General features: G+C 46.6%; 1 protein-coding gene across 2 annotated transcripts in view; it reads right to left on the reverse strand.

The window, feature by feature from the left end:
- LOC135548253 (N-alpha-acetyltransferase 25, NatB auxiliary subunit-like) overlaps window positions 1–26,757 on the reverse strand; it is a 52,818-nt gene that overhangs the window by 11,299 nt on the left and 14,762 nt on the right. For both annotated transcript variants that reach the window (XM_064977649.1, XM_064977648.1), the window contains 7 exons: window positions 23,800–23,899; window positions 23,545–23,696; window positions 23,302–23,427; window positions 22,985–23,228; window positions 22,692–22,815; window positions 22,457–22,522; window positions 22,195–22,292 (listed from right to left, as the gene is read on the reverse strand). In XM_064977649.1, the coding sequence (XP_064833721.1) occupies window positions 22,195–22,292; window positions 22,457–22,522; window positions 22,692–22,815; window positions 22,985–23,228; window positions 23,302–23,427; window positions 23,545–23,696; window positions 23,800–23,899 (910 nt within the window). The remainder of the gene's footprint in view (window positions 1–22,194; window positions 22,293–22,456; window positions 22,523–22,691; window positions 22,816–22,984; window positions 23,229–23,301; window positions 23,428–23,544; window positions 23,697–23,799; window positions 23,900–26,757) is intronic.

The raw sequence follows: 26,757 nt of genomic DNA on the forward strand, positions 1-26,757 counted from the left end.
ACCATGTATTACACACACACACACACACACACACAGTCTGACCAGGAGACATCACCATGTATTACACACACACACAGTCTGACCAGGAGACATCACCATGTATTACACACACACACACAGTCTGACCAGGAGACATCACCATGTATTACACACACACAGTCTGACCAGGAGACATCACCATGTATTACACACACACAGTCTGACCAGGAGACATCACCATGTATTACACACACACACAGTCTGACCAGGAGACATCACCATGTACTACACACACACACACACACACAGTCTGACCAGGAGACATCACCATGTATTACACACACACACACACACAGTCTGACCAGGAGACATCACCATGTAGTCTGACCAGGAGACATCACACACACACACAGTCTGACCAGGAGACATCACCATGTATTACACACACACACACACACACACACACACACACACACACACAGTCTGACCAGGAGACATCACCATGTATTACACACACACACACAGTCTGACCAGGAGACACCACCATGTATTACACACAGTCTGACCATGAGACATCACCATGTACTACACACACACACACACACAGTCTGACCAGGAGACACCACCATGTACTACACACACACACACAGTCTGACCAGGAGACATCACCATGTATTACACACACACACAGTCTGACCAGGAGACATCACCATGTATTACACACACACACAGTCTGACCAGGAGACATCACCATGTATTACACACACACACAGTCTGACCAAGAGACATCACCATGTATTACACACACACACAGTCTGACCAGGAGACATCACCACACACACACACACAGTCTGACCAGGAGACATCACCATGTATTACACACACACACACAGTCTGACATCACCATGTATTACACACACACACAGTCTGACCAGGAGACATCACCATGTATATCACACACACACACACACAGTCTGACCAGGAGACATCACCATGTATTACACACACACAGTCTGACCAGGAGACATCACCATGTACACACACACACACACACACACAGTCTGACCAGGAGACATCACCATGTATTACACACACACACACACAGTCTGACCAGGAGACAACACCATGTATTACACACACACACACAGTCTGACCAGGAGACATCACCATGTATTACACACACACACACAGTCTGACCAGGAGACATCACCATGTATACACACACACACACAGTCTGACCAGGAGACATCACCATGTACACACACACACAGTCTGACCAGGAGACATCACCATGTATTACACACACACACAGTCTGACCAGGAGACATCACCATGTATTACACACACACAGTCTGACCAGGAGACATCACCATGTATTACACACACACACACACACACACACACAGTCTGACCAGGAGACATCACCATGTATTACACACACACACACAGTCTGACCAGGAGACATCACCATGTATTACACACACACACAGTCTGACCAGGAGACATCACACACACACACAGTCTGACCAGGAGACATCACCATGTATTACACACACACACACAGTCTGACCAGGAGACATCACCATGTACACCACACACACACACAGTCTGACCAGGAGACATCACCATGTACACACACACACACAGTCTGACATCACCATGAGACATCACGTACAGGAGACACACACACACACACACAGTCACACACACACACACACACACTGACCAGGAGACATCACCATGTATTACACACACACACACACACAGTCTGACCAGGAGACATCACCATGTATTACACACACACACAGTCTGACCAGGAGACACCACCATGTATTACACACACACACAGTCTGACCAGGAGACATCACCATGTATACACACACACACAGTCTGACCAGGAGACATCACCATGTATTACACACACACACACAGTCTGACCAGGAGACACCACCATGTATTACACACACACACAGTCTGACCAGGAGACATCACCATGTATTACACACACACACACACACACAGTCTGACCAGTAGACATCACCATGTATTACACACACACACACACAGTCTGACATCACCATGTATTACACACACACACAGTCTGACCAGGAGACATCACCATGTATTACACACACACACAGTCTGACCAGGAGACATCACCATGTATTACACACACACACACAGTCTGACCAGAGACACCACCATGTATTACACACACACACAGTCTGACCAGGAGACATCACCATGTATTACACACACACACACAGTCTGACCAGGAGACACCACCATGTATTACACACAGTCTGACCATGAGACATCACCATGTCTGACCAGGAGACACACCACACACACACACAGTCTGACCAGGAGACATCACCATGTATTACACACACACACAGTCTGACCAGGAGACATCACCATGTATTACACACACACACAGTCTGACCAGGAGACATCACCATGTATTACACACACACACACAGTCTGACCAGGAGACATCACCATGTATTACACACACACACAGTCTGACCAGGAGACATCACCATGTATTACACACACACACAGTCTGACCAGGAGACATCACCATGTATTACACACACACACAGTCTGACCAGGAGACATCACCATGTATTACACACACACACAGTCTGACCAGGAGACATCACCATGTACTACACACACACACACACAGTCTGACCAGGAGACATCACCATGTATTACACACACACACACAGTCTGACCAGGAGACATCACCATGTATTACACACACACACAGTCTGACCAGGAGACATCACCATGTACTACACACACACACACACAGTCTGACCAGGAGACATCACCATGTATTACACACACACACAGTCTGACATCACCATGTATTACACACACACAGTCTGACCAGGAGACATCACCATGTATTACACACACACAGTCTGACCAGGAGACATCACCATGTATTACACACACACAGTCTGACCAGGAGACATCACCATGTACTACACAAACACACACACACAGTCTGACCAGGAGACATCACCATGTATTACAGTCTGACACACACATGTCTGACCAGGAGACATCACCATGTATTACACACACACACACAGTCTGACCAGGAGACATCACCATGTATTACACACACACACACAGTCTGACCAGGAGACATCACCATGTATTACACACACACACACAGTCTGACCAGGAGACATCACCATGTATTACACACACACACACAGTCTGACCAGGAGACATCACCATGTATTACACACACACACAGTCTGACCAGGAGACATCACCATGTACTACACACACACACAGACACACACACACAGTCTGACCAGGAGACATCACCATGTACTACACACACACACACACAGTCTGACCAGGAGACATCACCATGTATTACACACACACACAGTCTGACATCACCATGTATTACACACACACACAGTCTGACCAGGAGACATCACCATGTATACACACACACACACACACACACACAGTCTGACCAGGAGACATCACCATGTATTACACACACACACACACACATGTACACACACACACAGTCTGACCAGGAGACATCACCATGTATTACACACACACACAGTCTGACCAGGAGACATCACCATGTATTACACACACACACACACAGTCTGACCAGGAGACACCACCATGTATACACACACACACACACACAGTCTGACCAGGAGACATCACCATGTATTACACACACACACACAGTCTGACCAGGAGACACACCATGTATTACACACACACACACACAGTCTGACCAGGAGACACCACCATGTATTACACACACACACACACAGTCTGACCAGGAGACATCACCATGTATTACAAACACACACAGTCTGACCAGGAGACAACACCATGTATTACACACACACACACAGTCTGACCAGGAGACATCACCATGTATTACACACACACACAGTCTGACCAGGAGACACCACCATGTATTACACACACACACACAGTCTGACCAGGAGACACCACCATGTATTACACACACACACAGTCTGACATCACCATGTATTACACACATACACAGTCTGACCAGGAGACATCACCATGTATTTCACACACACACACACAGTCTGACCAGGAGACATCACCATGTATACACACACACACACACAGTCTGACCAGGAGACATCACCATGTATTACACACAGTCTGACATCACACACACACACAGTCTGACCAGGAGACATCACCATGTATTACACACACACACACACACACACAGTCTGACCAGGAGACATCACCATGTATTACACACACACACACAGTCTGACCAGGAGACACCACCATGTATTACACACAGTCTGACCAGGAGACATCACCATGTACACACACACACACACACAGTCTGACCAGGAGACACCACCATGTACTACACACACACACACAGTCTGACCAGGAGACGTCACCATGTATTACACACACACACAGTCTGAAGGAGACACCACCATGTATTACACACACACACAGTCTGACCAGGAGACATCACCATGTATTACACACACACAGTCTGACCAGGAGACATCACCATGTATTACACACACACAGTCTGACCAGGAGACATCACCATGTATTACACACACACACACACACACACACACACACACACACACACAGTCACACACACAGTCTGACCAAGAGACATCACCATGTATTACACACACACACAGTCTGACCAGGAGACATCACCATGTATTACACACACACACAGTCTGACATCACCATGTATTACACACACAGTCTGACCAAGAGACATCACCATGTATTACACACACAGTCTGACCAGGAGACATCACCATGTATTACACACACACACAGTCTGACATCACCATGTATTACACACACACACAGTCTGACCAGGAGACATCACCATGTATTACACACACACACAGTCTGACCAGGAGACATCACCATGTACTACAAACACACAGTCACATCACCATGTATTACACACACACACAGTCTGACCAGGAGACATCACCATGTATTACACACACACACAGTCTGACCAGGAGACATCACCATGTATTACACACACACACAGTCTGACATCACCATGTATTACACACACACAGTCTGACCAGGAGACATCACCATGTATTACACACACACAGTCTGACCAGGAGACATCACCATGTATTACACACACACACAGTCTGACCAGGAGACATCACCATGTATTACACACACACACACACAGTCTGACCAGGAGACATCACCATGTATTACACACACACACACAGTCTGACATCACCATGTATTACACACACACAGTCTGACCAGGAGACATCACCATGTATTACACACACACACAGTCTGACCAGGAGACATCACCATGTATTACACACACACACACAGTCTGACCAGGAGACACCACCATGTATTACACACACACACACACAGTCTGACCAGGAGACATCACCATGTACTACACACACACACACAGTCTGACCAGGAGACATCACCATGTATTACACACACACACACAGTCTGACCAGGAGACACCACCATGTATTACACACACACACACAGTCTGACCAGGAGACATCACCATGTATTACACACACACACAAACACACACACAGTCTGACCAGTAGACATCACCATGTATTACACACACACACACACACACACACACACAGTCTGACCAGGAGACATCACCATGTATTACACACACACACAGTCTGACCAGGAGACATCACCATGTATTACACACACACACACAGTCTGACCAGGAGACATCACCATGTATTACACACACACACACACAGTCTGACCAGGAGACATCACCATGTATTACACACACACACACAGTCTGACCAGGAGACACCACCATGTATTACACACACACAGTCTGACCAGGAGACAACACCATGTATTACACACACACACATACACAGTCTGACCAGGAGACATCACCATGTATTACACACACACACAGTCTGACATCACCATGTATTACACACACACACAGTCTGACCAGGAGACATCACCATGTACACACACACACACAGTCTGACCAAGAGATCACCATGTATTACACACACACACAGTCTGACCAGGAGACATCACCATGTATTACACACACACAGTCTGACCAGGAGACACCACCATGTATTACACACACACACACACACACAGTCTGACCAGGAGACATCACCATGTATTACACACACACACAGTCTGACCAGGAGACATCACCATGTATTACACACACACACAGTCTGACCAGGAGACAACACCATGTATTACACACACACACACAGTCTGACATCACCATGTATTACACACACACACACACACACAGTCTGACCAGGAGACATCACCATGTATTACACACACACAGTCTGACCAGGAGACATCACCATGTATTACACACACACAGTCTGACCAGGAGACATCACCATGTACTACACACACACACACACACACACAGTCTGACCAGGAGACACCACCATGTATTACACACACACACAGTCTGACCAGGAGACATCACCATGTATTACACACACACACAGTCTGACATCACCATGTATTACACACACACACAGTCTGACCAGGAGACATCACCATGTATTACACACACACACACAGTCTGACCAGGAGACATCACCATGTACTACACACACACACACACACACACACACAGTCTGACCAGGAGACATCACCATGTACTACACACACACACACACAGTCTGACCAGGAGACAACACCATGTATTACACACACACACAGTCTGACATCACCATGTATTACACACACACACAGTCTGACCAGGAGACATCACCATGTACTACACACACACACAGACACACACACACAGTCTGACCAGGAGACATCACCATGTATTACACACACACACAGTCTGACATCACCATGTATTACACACACACACAGTCTGACCAGGAGACATCACCATGTATTACACACACACAGTCTGACCAGGAGACATCACCATGTATTACACACACACACACACACAGTCTGACCAGGAGACATCACCATGTATTACACACACACACAGTCTGACCAGGAGACACACCATGTATTACACACACACACAGTCTGACCAGGAGACATCACCATGTATTACACACAGTCTGACCAGGAGACATCACCACACACACACAGTCTGACCAGTAGACACCACCATGTATTACACACACACACAGTCTGACCAGGAGACATCACCATGTATTACACAAACACACACACACAGTCTGACCAGGAGACATCACCATGTATTACACACACACACACACAGTCTGACCAGGAGACATCACCATGTACTACACAAACACACACACACAGTCTGACCAGGAGACATCACCATGTATTACACACACACACAGTCTGACATCACCATGTATTACACACATACAGTCTGACCAGGAGACATCACCATGTATTACACACACACACAGTCTGACAGGAGACACACACACACACACACACAGTCTGACCAGGAGACACCACCATGTATTACACACACACACACACACACACACACACACACACACAGTCTGACCAGGAGACATCACCATGTATTACACACACACACACACAGTCTGACCAGGAGACATCACCATGTATACACACACACACACACAGTCTGACCAGGAGACATCACCATGTATTACACACACACACAGTCTGACCAGGAGACATCACCATGTATTACACACACACACACAGTCTGACCAGGAGACATCACCATGTATTACACACACACACAGTCTGACCAGGAGACATCACCATGTATTACACACACACACACAGTCTGACATCACCATGTATTACACACACACACACAGTCTGACCAGGAGACATCACCATGTATTACACACACACACACACAGTCTGACCAGGAGACATCACCATGTATTACACACACACACAGTCTGACCAGTAGACACCACCATGTATTACACACACACACACACAGTCTGACCAGGAGACACCACCATGTATTACACACACACACACAGTCTGACCAGGAGACATCACCATGTATTACACACAGTCTGACCAGGAGACATCACCATGTATTACACACACACACAGTCTGACCAGGAGACATCACCATGTATTACACACACACACAGTCTGACCAGGAGACGTCACCATGTATTACACACACACACACACACACACAGTCTGACCAGGAGACATCACCATGTATTACACACACACACAGTCTGACCAGGAGACATCACCATGTATTACACACACACACAGTCTGACCAAGAGACGTCACCATGTATTACACACACAACAGTCTGACCAGGAGACATCACCATGTATTACACACACACACAGTCTGACCAGGAGACATCACCATGTATTACACACACACACAGTCTGACCAGGAGACATCACCATGTATTACACACACACACACACACACACAGTCTGACCAGGAGACAACACCATGTATTACACACACACACAGTCTGACATCACCATGTATTACACACACACACACAGTCTGACCAGGAGACATCACCATGTATTACACACACACACACAGTCTGACCAGGAGACATCACCATGTATTACACACACACACAGTCTGACCAGGAGACATCACCATGTATTACACACACACACAGTCTGACCAGGAGACATCACCATGTATTACACACACACAGTCTGACCAGGAGACATCACCATGTATTACACACACACACACACACACACAGTCTGACCAGGAGACATCACCATGTATTACACACACACACACACACAGTCTGACCAGGAGACATCACCATGTATTACACACACACAGTCTGACCAGGAGACATCACCATGTATTACACAACACACACACACACACACACACAGTCTGACCAGGAGACATCACCATGTATTACACACACACACAGTCTGACCAGGAGACATCACCATGTATTACACACACACACACACACACACACAGTCTGACCAGGAGACATCACCATGTATTACACACACACACACAGTCTGACCAGGAGACATCACCATGTATTACACACACACACAGTCTGACCAGGAGACATCACCATGTATTACACACACACACACAGTCTGACCAGGAGACATCACCATGTATTACACACACACACAGTCTGACCAGGAGACAACACCATGTATTACACACACACACAGTCTGACATCACCATGTATTACACACACACACAGTCTGACCAGGAGACATCACCATGTATTACACACACACAGTCTGACCAGGAGACATCACCATGTATTACACACACACACAGTCTGACATCACCATGTATTACACACACACACACACACACACAGTCTGACCAGGAGACATCACCATGTATTACACACACACACAGTCTGACCAGGAGACAACACCATGTATTACACACACACACAGTCTGACATCACCATGTATTACACACACACACAGTCTGACCAGGAGACATCACCATGTATTACACACACACAGTCTGACCAGGAGACATCACCATGTATTACACACACACAGTCTGACATCACCATGTATTACACACACACACACACAGTCTGACCAGGAGACATCACCATGTATTACACACACACACAGTCTGACCAGGAGACATCACCATGTATTACACACACACACAGTCTGACCAGGAGACATCACCATGTACTACACACACACAGTCTGACCAGGAGACATCACCATGTATTACACACACACACAGTCTGACCAGGAGACATCACCATGTATTACACACACACACACACACACACACACACACACAGTCTGACCAGGAGACATCACCATGTATTACACACACACACAGTCTGACCAGGAGACATCACCATGTATTACACACACACAGTCTGACCAGGAGACATCACCATGTATTACACACACACACACACACACACACACACACACACACACACACACACACACACACACAGTCTGACCAGGAGACATCACCATGTATTACACACACACACAGTCTGACCAGGAGACATCACCATGTATTACACACACACACAGTCTGACCAGGAGACATCACCATGTATTACACACACACACACAGTCTGACCAGGAGACATCACCATGTATTACACACACACACACAGTCTGACCAGGAGACACCACCATGTATTACACACACACACAGTCTGACCAGGAGACATCACCATGTATTACACACACACACACACAGTCTGACCAGGAGACATCACCATGTATTACACACACACACACAGTCTGACCAGGAGACATCACCATGTATTACACACACACACAGTCTGACCAGGAGACATCACCATGTATTACACACACACACACACACACAGTCTGACCAGGAGACAACACCATGTACTACACACACACACAGTACACACACACACACAGTCTGACATCACCATGTATTACACACACACACACAGTCTGACCAGGAGACACCACCATGTATTACACACACACACACACAGTCTGACCAGGAGACATCACCATGTATTACACACACACACAGTCTGACCAGGAGACATCACCATGTATTACACACACACACACACAGTCTGACCAGGAGACACCACCATGTATTACACACACACACAGTCTGACCAGGAGACATCACCATGTATTACACACACACACACACACAGTCTGACCAGGAGACACCACCATGTATTACACACACACACAGTCTGACCAGGAGACATCACCATGTATTACACACACACACACACACACACCACACACACACACACACAGTCTGACCAGGAGACACCACCATGTATTACACACACACACAGTCACACATCACACACACACACAGTCTGACCAGGAGACATCACCATGTATTACACACACACACAGTCTGACCAGGAGACATCACCATGTATTACACACACACACACACACACACACACACACACACAGTCTGACCAGGAGACACCACCATGTATTACACACACACAGTCTGACCAGGAGACATCACCATGTATTACACACACACACACAGTCTGACCAGGAGACATCACCATGTATTACACACACACACAGTCTGACCAGGAGACATCACCATGTATTACACACACACACACTCACACATCACCACACACACACACAGTCTGACCAGGAGACACCACCATGTATTACACACACACACACAGTCTGACCAGGAGACATCACCATGTATTACACACACACACACACAGTCTGACCAGGAGACATCACCATGTATTACACACACACACACACAGTCTGACCAGGAGACATCACCATGTATTACACACACACACACACAGTCTGACCAGGAGACATCACCATGTATTACACACACACACAGTCTGACCAGGAGACACCACCATGTATTACACACAGTCTGACCAGGAGACATCACCATGTATTACACACACACACACACACACACACAGTCTGACCAGGAGACATCACCATGTATTACACACACACACACACACACACACACAGTCTGACCAGGAGACATCACCATGTATTACACACACACACACAGTCTGACCAGGAGACATCACCATGTATTACACACACACACACAGTCTGACCAGGAGACATCACCATGTATTACACACACACACACACAGTCTGACCAGGAGACATCACCATGTATTACACACACACACAGTCTGACCAGGAGACATCACCATGTATTACACACACACACACAGTCTGACCAGGAGACATCACCATGTACTACACACACACACACACACACAGTCTGACCAGGAGACATCACCATGTATTACACACACACACAGTCTGACCAGGAGACATCACCATGTATTACACACACACACACACACAGTCTGACCAGGAGACATCACCATGTATTACACACACACACACAGTCTGACCAGGAGACATCACCATGTATTACACACACACACACACACAGTCTGACCAGGAGACATCACCATGTATACACACACACACACACACAGTCTGACCAGGAGACATCACCATGTATTACACACACACACACACAGTCTGACCAGGAGACACCACCATGTATTACACACAGTCTGACCAGGAGACATCACCATGTACTACACACACACAGTCTGACCAGGAGACATCACCATGTATTACACACACACACAGTCTGACATCACCATGTATTACACACACACACAGTCTGACCAGGAGACATCACCATGTATTACACACACACACACACACACACACAGTCTGACCAGGAGACATCACCATGTATTACACACACACACACACACAGTCTGACCAGGAGACATCACCATGTATTACACACACACACACACACAGTCACATGTCACACACAGGAGACATCACCATGTATTACACACACACACAGTCTGACCAGGAGACATCACCATGTACTACACACACACACACACAGTCTGACCAGGAGACATCACCATGTATTACACACACACAGTCTGACAAGGAGACATCACCATGTATTACACACACACACAGTCTGACCAGGAGACATCACCATGTATTACACACACACACACACAGTCTGACCAGGAGACATCACCATGTATTACACACACACACAGTCTGACCAGGAGACATCACCATGTATTACACACACACACACACACAGTCTGACCAGGAGACATCACCATGTATTACACACACACACAGTCTGACCAGGAGACATCACCATGTATTACACACACACACAGTCTGACCAGGAGACATCACCATGTACTACACACACACACACAGTCTGACCAGGAGACATCACCATGTATTACACACACACACAGTCTGACCAGGAGACATCACCATGTATTACACACACACACACACAGTCTGACCAGGAGACATCACCATGTATTACACACACACACACACACAGTCTGACCAGGAGACATCACCATGTATTACACACACACACACACAGTCTGACCAGGAGACATCACCATGTATTACACACACACACACACAGTCTGACCAGGAGACATCACCATGTATTACACACACACACAGTCTGACCAGGAGACATCACCATGTATTACACACACACACACACACACACACACACACACAGTCTGACCAGGAGACATCACCATGTATTACACACACACACAGTCTGACCAGGAGACATCACCATGTATTACACACACACACAGTCTGACCAGGAGACATCACCATGTATTACACACACACACACACAGTCTGACCAGGAGACATCACCATGTATTACACACACACACACACAGTCTGACCAGGAGACATCACCATGTATTACACACACACACAGTCTGACCAGGAGACATCACCATGTATTACACACACACACAGTCTGACCAGGAGACATCACCATGTATTACACACACACAGTCTGACCAGGAGACATCACCATGTATTACACACACACACACAGTCTGACCAAGAGACGTCACCATGTATTACACACACACACAGTCTGACCAGGAGACAACACCATGTACTACACACACACACACACACAGTCTGACCAAGAGACGTCACCATGTATTACACACACACACAGTCTGACATCACCATGTATTACACACACACACAGTCTGACATCACCATGTATTACACACACACACAGTCTGACCAGGAGACATCACCATGTACTACACACACACAGTCTGACATCACCATGTATTACACACACACACAGTCTGACCAGGAGACATCACCATGTATTACACACACACAGTCTGACCAGGAGACATCACCATGTATTACACACACACACACACAGTCTGACCAGGAGACATCACCATGTATTACACACACACACACAGTCTGACCAGGAGACATCACCATGTATTACACACACACACAGTCTGACCAGGAGACATCACCATGTATTACACACACACACAGTCTGACCAGGAGACAACACCATGTATTACACACACACACACACACACAGTCTGACCAGGAGACATCACCATGTATTACACACACACACAGTCTGACCAGGAGACATCACCATGTATACACACACACACACACACACACAGTCTGACCAGGAGACATCACCATGTACACACACACACACACAGTCTGACCAGGAGACAACACCATGTATTACACACACACACACACAGTCTGACATCACCATGTATTACACACACACACATACACAGTCTGACCAGGAGACATCACCATGTATTGCACACACACACACAGTCTGACCAGTAGACACCACCATGTATTACACACACACACACACAGTCTGACCAGGAGACATCACCATGTATTGCACACACACACACAGTCTGACCAGGAGACACCACCATGTATTACACACACACACACAGTCTGACCAGGAGACACCACCATGTATTACACACACACACACACAGTCTGACCAGGAGACACCACCATGTATTACACACACACACACAGTCTGACCAGGAGACAGCACCATGTATTACACACACACAGACACACACACACAGTCTGACCAGGAGACATCACCATGTATTACATACACACACAGTCTGACCAAGAGACGTCACCATGTATTACACACACACACAGTCTGACCAGGAGACATCACCATGTATTACACACACACACAGTCTGACCAGGAGACATCACCATGTATTACACACACACACACACACACACAGTCTGACCAGTAGACACCACCATGTATTACACACACACCAGGAGACATCACCATGTATTACACACACACACAGTCTGACCAGGAGACATCACCATGTACTACACACACACAGTCTGACCAGGAGACACCACCATGTATTACACACACACACAGTCTGACATCACCATGTATTACACACACACACACACAGTCTGACCAGGAGACAACACCATGTATTACACACACACACAGTCTGACATCACCATGTATTACACACACACACAGTCTGACCAGGAGACATCACCATGTACTACACACACACACACACACACACACAGTCTGACCAGGAGACAACACCATGTATTACACACACACACAGTCTGACCAGGAGACATCACCATGTATTACACACACACACAGTCTGACCAGGAGACATCACCATGTATTACACACACACACACACACACAGTCTGACCAGGAGACATCACCATGTATTACACACACACACAGTCTGACCAGGAGACATCACCATGTATTACACACACACACACAGTCTGACATCACCATGTATTACACACACACACACAGTCTGACCAGGAGACATCACCATGTATTACACACACACACACACACACACACACACACAGTCTGACCAGGAGACATCACCATGTATTACACACACACACACACAGTCTGACCAGGAGACATCACCATGTATTACACACACACACAGTCTGACCAGGAGACATCACCATGTATTACACACACACAGTCTGACCAGGAGACATCACCATGTACACACACACACAGTCTGACCAGGAGACATCACCATGTATTACACACACACAGTCTGACCAGGAGACATCACCATGTATTACACACACACACACACACACAGTCTGACCAGGAGACATCACCATGTACTGACCAGGAGACACACACACACACACACAGTCTGACCAGGAGACATCACCATGTATTACACACACACACAGTCTGACCAGGAGACATCACCATGTACACACACACACACACACACAGTCTGACCAGGAGACATCACCATGTATTACACACACACACACACAGTCTGACCAGGAGACATCACCATGTATTACACACACACACACACAGTCTGACCAGGAGACATCACCATGTACACACACACACACACACACAGACACACACACACAGTCTGACCAGGAGACATCACCATGTACTACACACACACACACACAGTCTGACCAGGAGACACCACCATGTACTACACACACACACACACACAGTCTGACCAAGAGACGTCACCATGTATTACACACACACACAGTCTGACATCACCATGTATTACACACACACACAGTCTGACCAGGAGACATCACCATGTACTACACACACACAGTCTGACATCACCATGTATTACACACACACACACAGTCTGACCAGGAGACATCACCATGTATTACACACACACAGTCTGACCAGGAGACATCACCATGTACTACACACACACAGTCTGACATCACCATGTATTACACACACACACACACACACACACACACACACACACACACACACACACACAGTCTGACCAAGAGACATCACCATGTATTACACACACACAGTCTGACCAGGAGACATCACCATGTACTACACACACACAGTCTGACCAGGAGACATCACCATGTATTACACACACACACAGTCTGACCAGGAGACAACACCATGTATACACACACACACACACACACACAGTCTGACCAGGAGACATCACCATGTATTACACACACACACAGTCTGACCAGGAGACATCACCATGTATTACACACACACACAGTCTGACCAGGAGACATCACCATGTATTACACACACACACACAGTCTGACCAGGAGACATCACCATGTATTACACACACACACACACACACAGTCTGACCAGGAGACATCACCATGTATTACACACACACACACAGTCTGACCAGGAGACACCACCATGTATTACACACACACACACACAGTCTGACCAGGAGACATCACCATGTATTGCACACACACACACAGTCTGACCAGGAGACACCACCATGTATTACACACACACACACACAGTCTGACCAGGAGACACCACCATGTATTACACACACACACACAGTCTGACCAGGAGACACCACCATGTATTACACACACACACACAGTCTGACCAGGAGACACCACCATGTATTACACACACACAGACACACACACACAGTCTGACCAAGAGACGTCACCATGTATTACACACACACACAGTCTGACCAGGAGACAACACCATGTATTACACACACACACACTGACATCACCATGTATACACACACACACAGTCTGACCAGGAGACATCACCATGTATTACACACACACACAGTCTGACCAGGAGACATCACCATGTACTACACACACACACAGTCTGACCAGGAGACACCACCATGTATTACACACACACACAGTCTGACATCACCATGTATTACACACACACACACAGTCTGACCACCATGTATTACACACACACACACAGTCTGACCAGGAGACATCACCATGTATTACACACACAGTCTGACAGTCTGACATCACCATGTATTACACACACACACAGTCTGACCAGGAGACATCACCATGTACTACACACACACAGTCTGACCAGGAGACATCACCATGTATTACACACACACACAGTCTGACCAGGAGACATCACCATGTATTACACACACACACAGTCTGACCAGGAGACATCACCATGTATTACACACACACACAGTCTGACCAGGAGACAACACCATGTATTACACACACACACAGTCTGACATCACCATGTATTACACACACACACAGTCTGACCAGGAGACATCACCATGTATTACACACACACACACACACAGTCTGACCAGGAGACATCACCATGTATTACACACACACACACAGTCTGACCAGGAGACACCACCATGTATTACACACACACACAGTCTGACCAGTAGACACCACCATGTATTACACACACACACACACAGTCTGACCAGGAGACACCACCATGTATTACACACAGTCTGACCAGGAGACATCACCATGTACTACACACAGTCTGACCAGGAGACATCACCATGTACTACACACACACACACACACACACAGACACACACACACAGTCTGACCAGGAGACATCACCATGTACTACACACACACACAGTCTGACCAGGAGACATCACCATGTATTACACACACACACACACACACACACAGTCTGACCAGGAGACATCACCATGTACTACACACACACACACAGTCTGACCAGGAGACATCACCATGTATTACACACACACACACACAGTCTGACCAGGAGACATCACCATGTATACACACACACACACACAGTCTGACCAGGAGACATCACCATGTATTACACACACACACACACACAGTCTGACCAGGAGACATCACCATGTACTACACACACACACAGTCTGACCAGGAGACACCACCATGTATTACACACACACACACACACACACACACACACAGTCTGACCAGGAGACATCACCATGTATTACACACACACACACAGTCTGACCAGGAGACACCACCATGTATTACACACACACACACACAGTCTGACCAGGAGACATCACCATGTATTACACACACACACAGTCTGACCAGGAGACACCACCATGTATTACACACACACAGTCTGACCAGGAGACATCACCATGTATTACACACACACACAGTCTGACCAGGAGACACCACCATGTATTACACACAGTCTGACCAGGAGACATCACCATGTACTACACACACACACAGACACACACACACAGTCTGACCAGGAGACATCACCATGTATTACACACACACAGTCTGACCAGGAGACATCACCATGTATTACACACACACACACACACACAGTCTGACCAGGAGACATCACCATGTACTACACACACACACAGTCTGACCAGGAGACATCACCATGTATTACACACACACACACAGTCTGACCAGGAGACACCACCATGTATTACACACACACACACACACACACAGTCTGACCAGGAGACATCACCATGTATACACACACTGACACACACACACACACAGTCTGACCAGGAGACACCACCATGTATTACACACACACAGTCTGACCAGGAGACATCACACACACACACAGTCTGACCAGGAGACATCACCATGTACTACACACACACACACACACACACACAGTCTGACCAGGAGACATCACCACACACACACACACACACACAGTCTGACCAGGAGACACCACCATGTATTACACACACACACACAGTCTGACCAGGAGACATCACCATGTATTACACACACAGTCTGACCAGGAGACATCACCATGTATTACACACACACAGTCTGACCAGAGATCACCATGTATTACACACACACACAGTCTGACCAGGAGACAACACCATGTACACACACACACACACACAGTCTGACCAGGAGACATCACCATGTATTACACACACACACAGTCTGACATCACCATGTATTACACACACACACACACAGTCTGACCAGGAGACATCACCATGTATTACACACACACACACACACACAGTCTGACCAGGAGACACCACCATGTATTACACACACACACAGTCTGACATCACCATGTATTACACACACACACAGTCTGACCAGGAGATAACACCATGTATTACACACACACACAGTCTGACCAGGAGACATCACCATGTACTACACACACACACACACAGTCTGACCAGGAGACATCACCATGTATTACACACACACACACACACACACAGTCTGACATCACCATGTATTACACACACACACACAGTCTGACCAGGAGATAACACCATGTATTACACACACACACAGTCTGACCAGGAGACAACACCATGTATTACACACACACAGTCTGACCAGGAGACAACACCATGTATTACACACACACACACACACACACAGTCTGACATCACCATGTATTACACACACACACACACAGTCTGACCAGGAGACAACACCATGTATTACACACACACACAGTCTGACCAGGAGACATCACCATGTACTACACACACACACACACACACACACAGTCTGACCAGGAGACATCACCATGTATTACACACACAGTCTGACCAGGAGACATCACCATGTATTACACACACACACACACACACACACACACAGTCTGACCAGGAGACACCACCATGTATTACACACACACACAGTCTGACCACGAGACAACACCATGTATTACACACACACACACAGTCTGACATCACCATGTATTACACACACACACAGTCTGACCAGGAGACACCACCATGTATTACACACACACACACAGTCTGACCAGGAGACATCACCATGTATTACACACACACACACAGTCTGACCAGGAGACACCACCATGTATTACACACACACACACAGTCTGACCAGGAGACATCACCATGTACTACACACACACACAGTCTGACCAGGAGACATCACCATGTACTACACACACACACACAGTCTGACCAGGAGACACCACCATGTATTACACACACACACACACAGTCTGACCAGTAGACACCACCATGTATTACACACACACACAGTCTGACCAGGAGACATCACCATGTACTACACACACACACAGTCTGACCAGGAGACATCACCATGTATTACATACACACACAGTCTGACCAAGAGACGTCACCATGTATTACACACACACACAGTCTGACATCACCATGTATTACACACACACACAGTCTGACCAGGAGACATCACCATGTACTACACACACACACACACACACACAGTCTGACCAGGAGACAACACCATGTATTACACACACACACAGTCTGACATCACCATGTATTACACACACACACAGTCTGACATCACCATGTATTACACACACACACAGTCTGACCAGGAGACAACACCATGTATTACACACACACACAGTCTGACATCACCATGTATTACACACACACACAGTCTGACCAGGAGACAACACCATGTATTACACACACACACAGTCTGACATCACCATGTATTACACACACACACAGTCTGACCAGGAGACACCACCATGTATTACACACACACACAGTCTGACCAGGAGACACCACCATGTATTACACACACACACACAGTCTGACCAGGAGACATCACCATGTATTACACACACAGTCTGACCAGGAGACATCACCATGTACTACACACACACACACAGTCTGACCAGGAGACAACACCATGTATTACACACACACACAGTCTGACATCACCATGTATTACACACACACACAGTCTGACCAGGAGACAACACCATGTATTACACACACACACAGTCTGACATCACCATGTATTACACACACACAAAGTCTGACCAGGAGACATCACCATGTACTACACACACACACACAGTCTGACCAGGAGACACCACCATGTATTACACACACACACAGTCTGACCAGGAGACAACACCATGTATTACACACACACACAGTCTGACATCACCATGTATTACACACACACACACACAGTCTGACCAGGAGACATCACCATGTATTACACACACACACACACAGTCTGACCAGGAGACATCACCATGTATTACACACACACACAGTCTGACCAGGAGACACCACCATGTATTACACACACACACACACACACACACAGTCTGACCAGGAGACAACACCATGTATTACACACACACACAGTCTGACATCACCATGTATTACACACACACACACAGTCTGACCAGGAGACATCACCATGTATTACACACACACAGTCTGACCAGGAGACATCACCATGTACTACACACACACACACACACACAGTCTGACCAGGAGACATCACCATGTATTACACACACACACAGTCTGACCAGGAGACATCACCATGTATTACACACACAGTCTGACCAGGAGACAACACCATGTATTACACACAGTCTGACCAGGAGACACCACCATGTACTACACACACACACACACACAGTCTGACCAGGAGACATCACCATGTATTACACACACACACAGTCTGACCAGGAGACATCACCATGTACTACACACACACACACAGTCTGACCAGGAGACATCACCATGTACTACACACACACACACAGTCTGACCAGGAGACGTCACCATGTACCACACACACACACAGTCTGACCAAGAGACGTCACCATGTATTACACACACACACAGTCTGACCAGGAGACACCACCATGTATTACACACAGTCTGACCAGGAGACATCACCATGTATTACACACACACACAGTCTGACATCACCATGTATTACACACACACACAGTCTGACCAGGAGACATCACCATGTATTACACACACACACACAGTCTGACCAGGAGACATCACCATGTATTACACACACACAGTCTGACCAGGAGACATCACCATGTATTACACACACACACACAGTCTGACCAGGAGACATCACCATGTACTACACACACAGTTGCTGTGCATCTGCAATATTACTTATTATTACATTTCAATTTGAGCAATGTTTTAGTGATATATATTTAGAGCGACTACACTGACCTCGACGAAGAAGACCAGTGTTTCTAACAGGGAGGGCTGGGTCATCAATCTGCTGTCTTTCATCTCCAACACTTCTCCTTTACATCTGGATAACAGCTCTGAAGGGAGGAGGGGCACAGATCAGCATGGGGGAATAAGAAGGAACTACTACACCAGTGATCCCTCGACTAGCAACCTGAAGCCATGATAACTCCTGTGGCTGACTACACAGCCATTATTACCATGGACCTGTTGTAATCTTTAAAGAGCTCTGATGTCTTACCTTGGAGTTGTACTATTAATGATTTGAAGGAGTTACAGATCTGGGTTTGGAGTTCTGACGAGTCGTCTGGAAAGAGAAATTATAAAGAACATGACATCATTTCTCTAGACTCCTCCCACTTCCCCACCCCACATCCCTCTCTTCCTCCATCGCTCTCCTTCCCAGTCCTACTGCTTCTGTAGATGGACAGAGGGTTGGAGGCCAGCGGTATGGAAGTCTACATCCCTCATCTTACCCAGTCCAGTGGTCTCTAGTTCCTGAAGAGTCAGTGATAGTTGCAGAGCAGAGGCCTGACAGTGACAGCTGCCACTAGACAGAGCAGAGGCCAGGCGGGAGGAGGGAGGGCCCAGGAACGGGTACTAGAACAACACAACAGCAGTTAGTGGTCCTGTGTGGCTCAGTTGGTAAGAGCATGGTGGTGGGTTCTGTTCATGCTGGGGACACCCAGTATACAGTCACTGATGTAAGTTGCTTTATATAAACCAACTACCATATTACATTACACAGTTATTAGTGAAGCGTGTGCACCTGTGTCTGTTTCTCTGTGATCTGGGCTGCGGTCTGTAGTGTCAGGTCTAGCTGGGAGAGGAGGGTCTGGAGGGTGGAGCTTTTGGCCGATACACCATTCTCATTGGTCTTATCAGAGTTCCGTGATGAGGGGGCGTGTCTGAGCAGAGCCAATGAGGCGAGGAGGCGGAGCGTGAGAGAGCGAACCTTTAACCAGACCGACTCCTCCTCTAGAAACAGACGACGATGCTCCTCAGTCAGCTCCCTGGAACACACACACATTTTTACAGACTGGCATGGGTCAATATGTTGTGAACTTGTGACAAGTGTGTGTGTACCGGTCTTTGGGGTCCCAGCTGAAGAGGACCGTCAGGTCTCGGTTGTCCCTCATGTTGTCCCAGGGAATGTCATCCTCCTCAGGACACAGACCCATCGCCTTCACACTCTCCTCCAGACTTGATGTGCTAGAGCAACACAGGAATGTGTTACAGGTAGGTGTGTGTGTGTGTGTGTGTGTGTGTGTGTGTGTGTGTGTGTGTGTGTGTGTGTGTGTGTGTGTGTGTGTGTGTGTGTGTCCTCACATGTCAGCCTCGGTGTACAAGTCCAGTAACATTCTCTCGGTGCGGACCTGAGCGAAGTGCAGAGATTGGTTGAGCCGGGTTCTAAATGCTATGAATTCTGGGATCTTCTCAAACGCTCCATACTTATAGGCCTGGATTATGTACTCTGAGGTCTGGTGGAGGACAGAAAAGAGGAAACAAGGAAGAGGTGAGAAAATACAACTCATCAGAATATATGACATATTTAGGACATACTTAGATGAGACGGGGACTCACATCTTTCTGGTTGGAGTGGAAAAACCTGAGGGAGAAGTTATAAGACTGGGAGGCTGCAGCAAACTGCCCCAACGACCCTGCATAACGAGTTAACAGATACCTGGGAGAGAGGAGAGAATATAAGGATTACTGCATTGGTTATGGTCATCTTAATGTGTGTGTGTCAGCGTTTCTGTCAGAGCATTTTCATTTACTGGACCAAAAATGGTTGCGGAACCAGATTACGGCGTCCACCCAGTTCTCAGAATGACAGAAATACCATTTAGTTCATGGTAACATGCATCTCGGATGCAACGGCGTGCGTCATTCTTACTGAATTCCGATGAACAATTGGAAGAGGTTAGAATACATAGGCAGTGCGTTGAATTAAATTGCCAACATTATATAGTCTAATTAACTTATTCCTGTCTACACAGAAAGAAAGAAGATCATCAGAAATGTGGCTACGACACCAGAAAGCATGATTTGGCCAAAGAGGAACATTAGCTTCTTAAATATTTTTTTTTGCTGTGGATTGTTTTAAAAATCACATAGCCTACAGTCAGAAGGCCAATGTTCCTATCGACTCAGTAAGGCCAATGTTCCTATCGACTCAGTAAGGCCAGCAGGCCAATGTTCCTATCGACTCAGTCAGGCCAGCAGGCCAATGTTCCTATCGACTCAGTAAGGCCAGCAGGCCAATGTTCCTATCGACTCAGTAAGGCCAGCAGGCCAATGTTCCTATCGACTCAGTAAGGCCAGCAGGCCAATGTTCCTATCGACTCAGTAAGGCCAGCAGGCCAATGTTCCTATCGACTCAGTAAGGCCAGCAGGCCAATGTTCCTATCGACTCAGTAAGGCCAGCAGGCCAATGTTCCTATAGACTCAGTAAGGCCAGCAGGCCAATGTTCCTATAGACTCAGTAAGGCCAGCAGGCCAATGTTCCTATAGACTCAGTCAGGCCAGTCTTTTTTCATTTTTGTATGTTTTATTGGTATATGTAACTTATGAAAGTTGTATTGTCAATTTTGTATTTAAAGGCCACTTTAAACGTGTACATGATACTGCAACAACATTTCCCCATGAGGACAATAAAGTCAGTAAGTAAAGAGAAGACAATGAAAAGAAACCAATCTGTCTTAGTTATCAAAAGTCAACTTAATTGAGCGATCTTATTGGCACCAGCAAAGAACATCGGCCATATCCCCGGTGAGTGTGCATATTCACCGTCTGTGTCAGCGCCACCTTTCTTCGTCTCTGGACAATCATTTTCTCCTCCAGCTTAGATGGACATCAGATTGTATTTGTGTCTCCCCTTTTAGTTGGCCCAATATATGGATCAGGCAACGTTGTTATTGATCTGCTAGTCAGTGTCAGCAGAGTAGGCTACCATGTCATTTATGTGGGGCGGCAGGGTAGCCTAGTGGTTAGAGCGTTGGACTAGTAACCGAAAGGTTGCAAGTTCAAACCCCCGAGCTGTCGTTCTGCCCCTGAACAGGCAGTTAACCCACTGTTCCTAGGCCATCATTGAAAATAAGAATTTGTTCTTAACTGACTTGCCTAGTTAAATAAAGGTTAATAAAGGTCTCCAATCATATAAAGTATAGTAGAATTGCTTGAAATTTGTTCATAAAAAGCCAACATTTTCCTGTGCAAAGAAAGAAGAAATATAGGCTCTTCTCGAAGTCACTACTCGCTGCATTGAACAGTCTTTTTTGCAAACAGTGATGGAGTTATATTATTATCCAATCTAATCAACACATTAGGAATAGGAGGCCAACTTACATAAGTTTGCAAATGTGAGAATGCTTTATTATAAAAGGTGCATTTTTATGGAGAAACTTAGCTTTCCCAAACTTGAAACCCAAGTGTCACCTATGTTAGAACTGCTCATGTGTACTTTTCCTCAGCCAACAATGTGAGAGACAAACAGCAAAATCACTAGTCGAAGTCAATCTACTTTCCCCCATAGTAGAAAAGTTGATCTATTCTATTGGCCAGCTTGTCATTCGGTGCGAGAAAGAAATAGCCTATTCCAAACAGACTCTGGGACAGTTGTGGGAAGATAGACACGAAATTCATACAACCTGTAGGCCTAGGCTACATAAAAATGTTTTTTTTAAAGCAATGAGTCTGATGCAACAGATCAGAACGTCCAGAACAGCTGGTGCTCTCATGCATGCTTCTGTGTTGATTGCTCCAAGCGAACATAAAAGGCATTTAGCTCATCTTGTAGGCTTGTGTCACTGGGCAGCTCACTGCTGCGCTTCCCTTTGCAGTCCATAATAGTTTAAGCCCTGCCACATCCGACGAGCGTCAGAGCCGGTGTAGTAGGATTTAATCTTAATCCTGTATTGACGGTTCTTCTGAGGGCATAGCAGGATTTCTTATACGTGTCCGGATTAGTGTCCCGCTCCTTGAAAGCGGCAGTTCTAGCCTTTAGCTCGATGCAGATGTTGCCTGTAATCCATGGCTTCCGGTTGGGATATGTACGTATGGTCACTGTGGGGACGACATCGTCGCAGGCTTCATCAATAAGTGCATTGACAGGTGGTATTTGCCAAAAAGGAGGGCGAGGGAGTGCATGGATGCGTCTCTGTGTGTGGAGTAAAGGTGGTCTAGAGTTTTTTTCTTCCTCTGGTTGCACATTTAACATGCTGGTAGAAATGAGGTAAAACAGATTTAAGTTTGCCTGCATTAATGTCCCGCGCCACTTCTGGATGAGCATTTTCTTATTTGCTTATGGCCTTATACAGCTGGTTGAGAGCGGTCTTAGTGCCAGCATCGGTGTGTGGTGCTAAATAGACTGCTACGAATAATATAGATGAGAACTCTTGGTAGATAGTGTGGTCTAAAGCTTATCTAAGGTACTCTACCTTAGGCCAGCCATACCTCGAGACTTCTTTAATATTAGACATTGCGCACCAGCTGTTATTGACAAATAGTCAAACCCAGCCCATCGTCTTGCCAGTGCATGGA

Source organism: Oncorhynchus masou, chromosome 11 (genome assembly GCF_036934945.1).
Source record: "Oncorhynchus masou masou isolate Uvic2021 chromosome 11, UVic_Omas_1.1, whole genome shotgun sequence".
In the NCBI taxonomy this organism is placed as follows: Eukaryota; Metazoa; Chordata; class Actinopteri; order Salmoniformes; family Salmonidae; genus Oncorhynchus; species Oncorhynchus masou.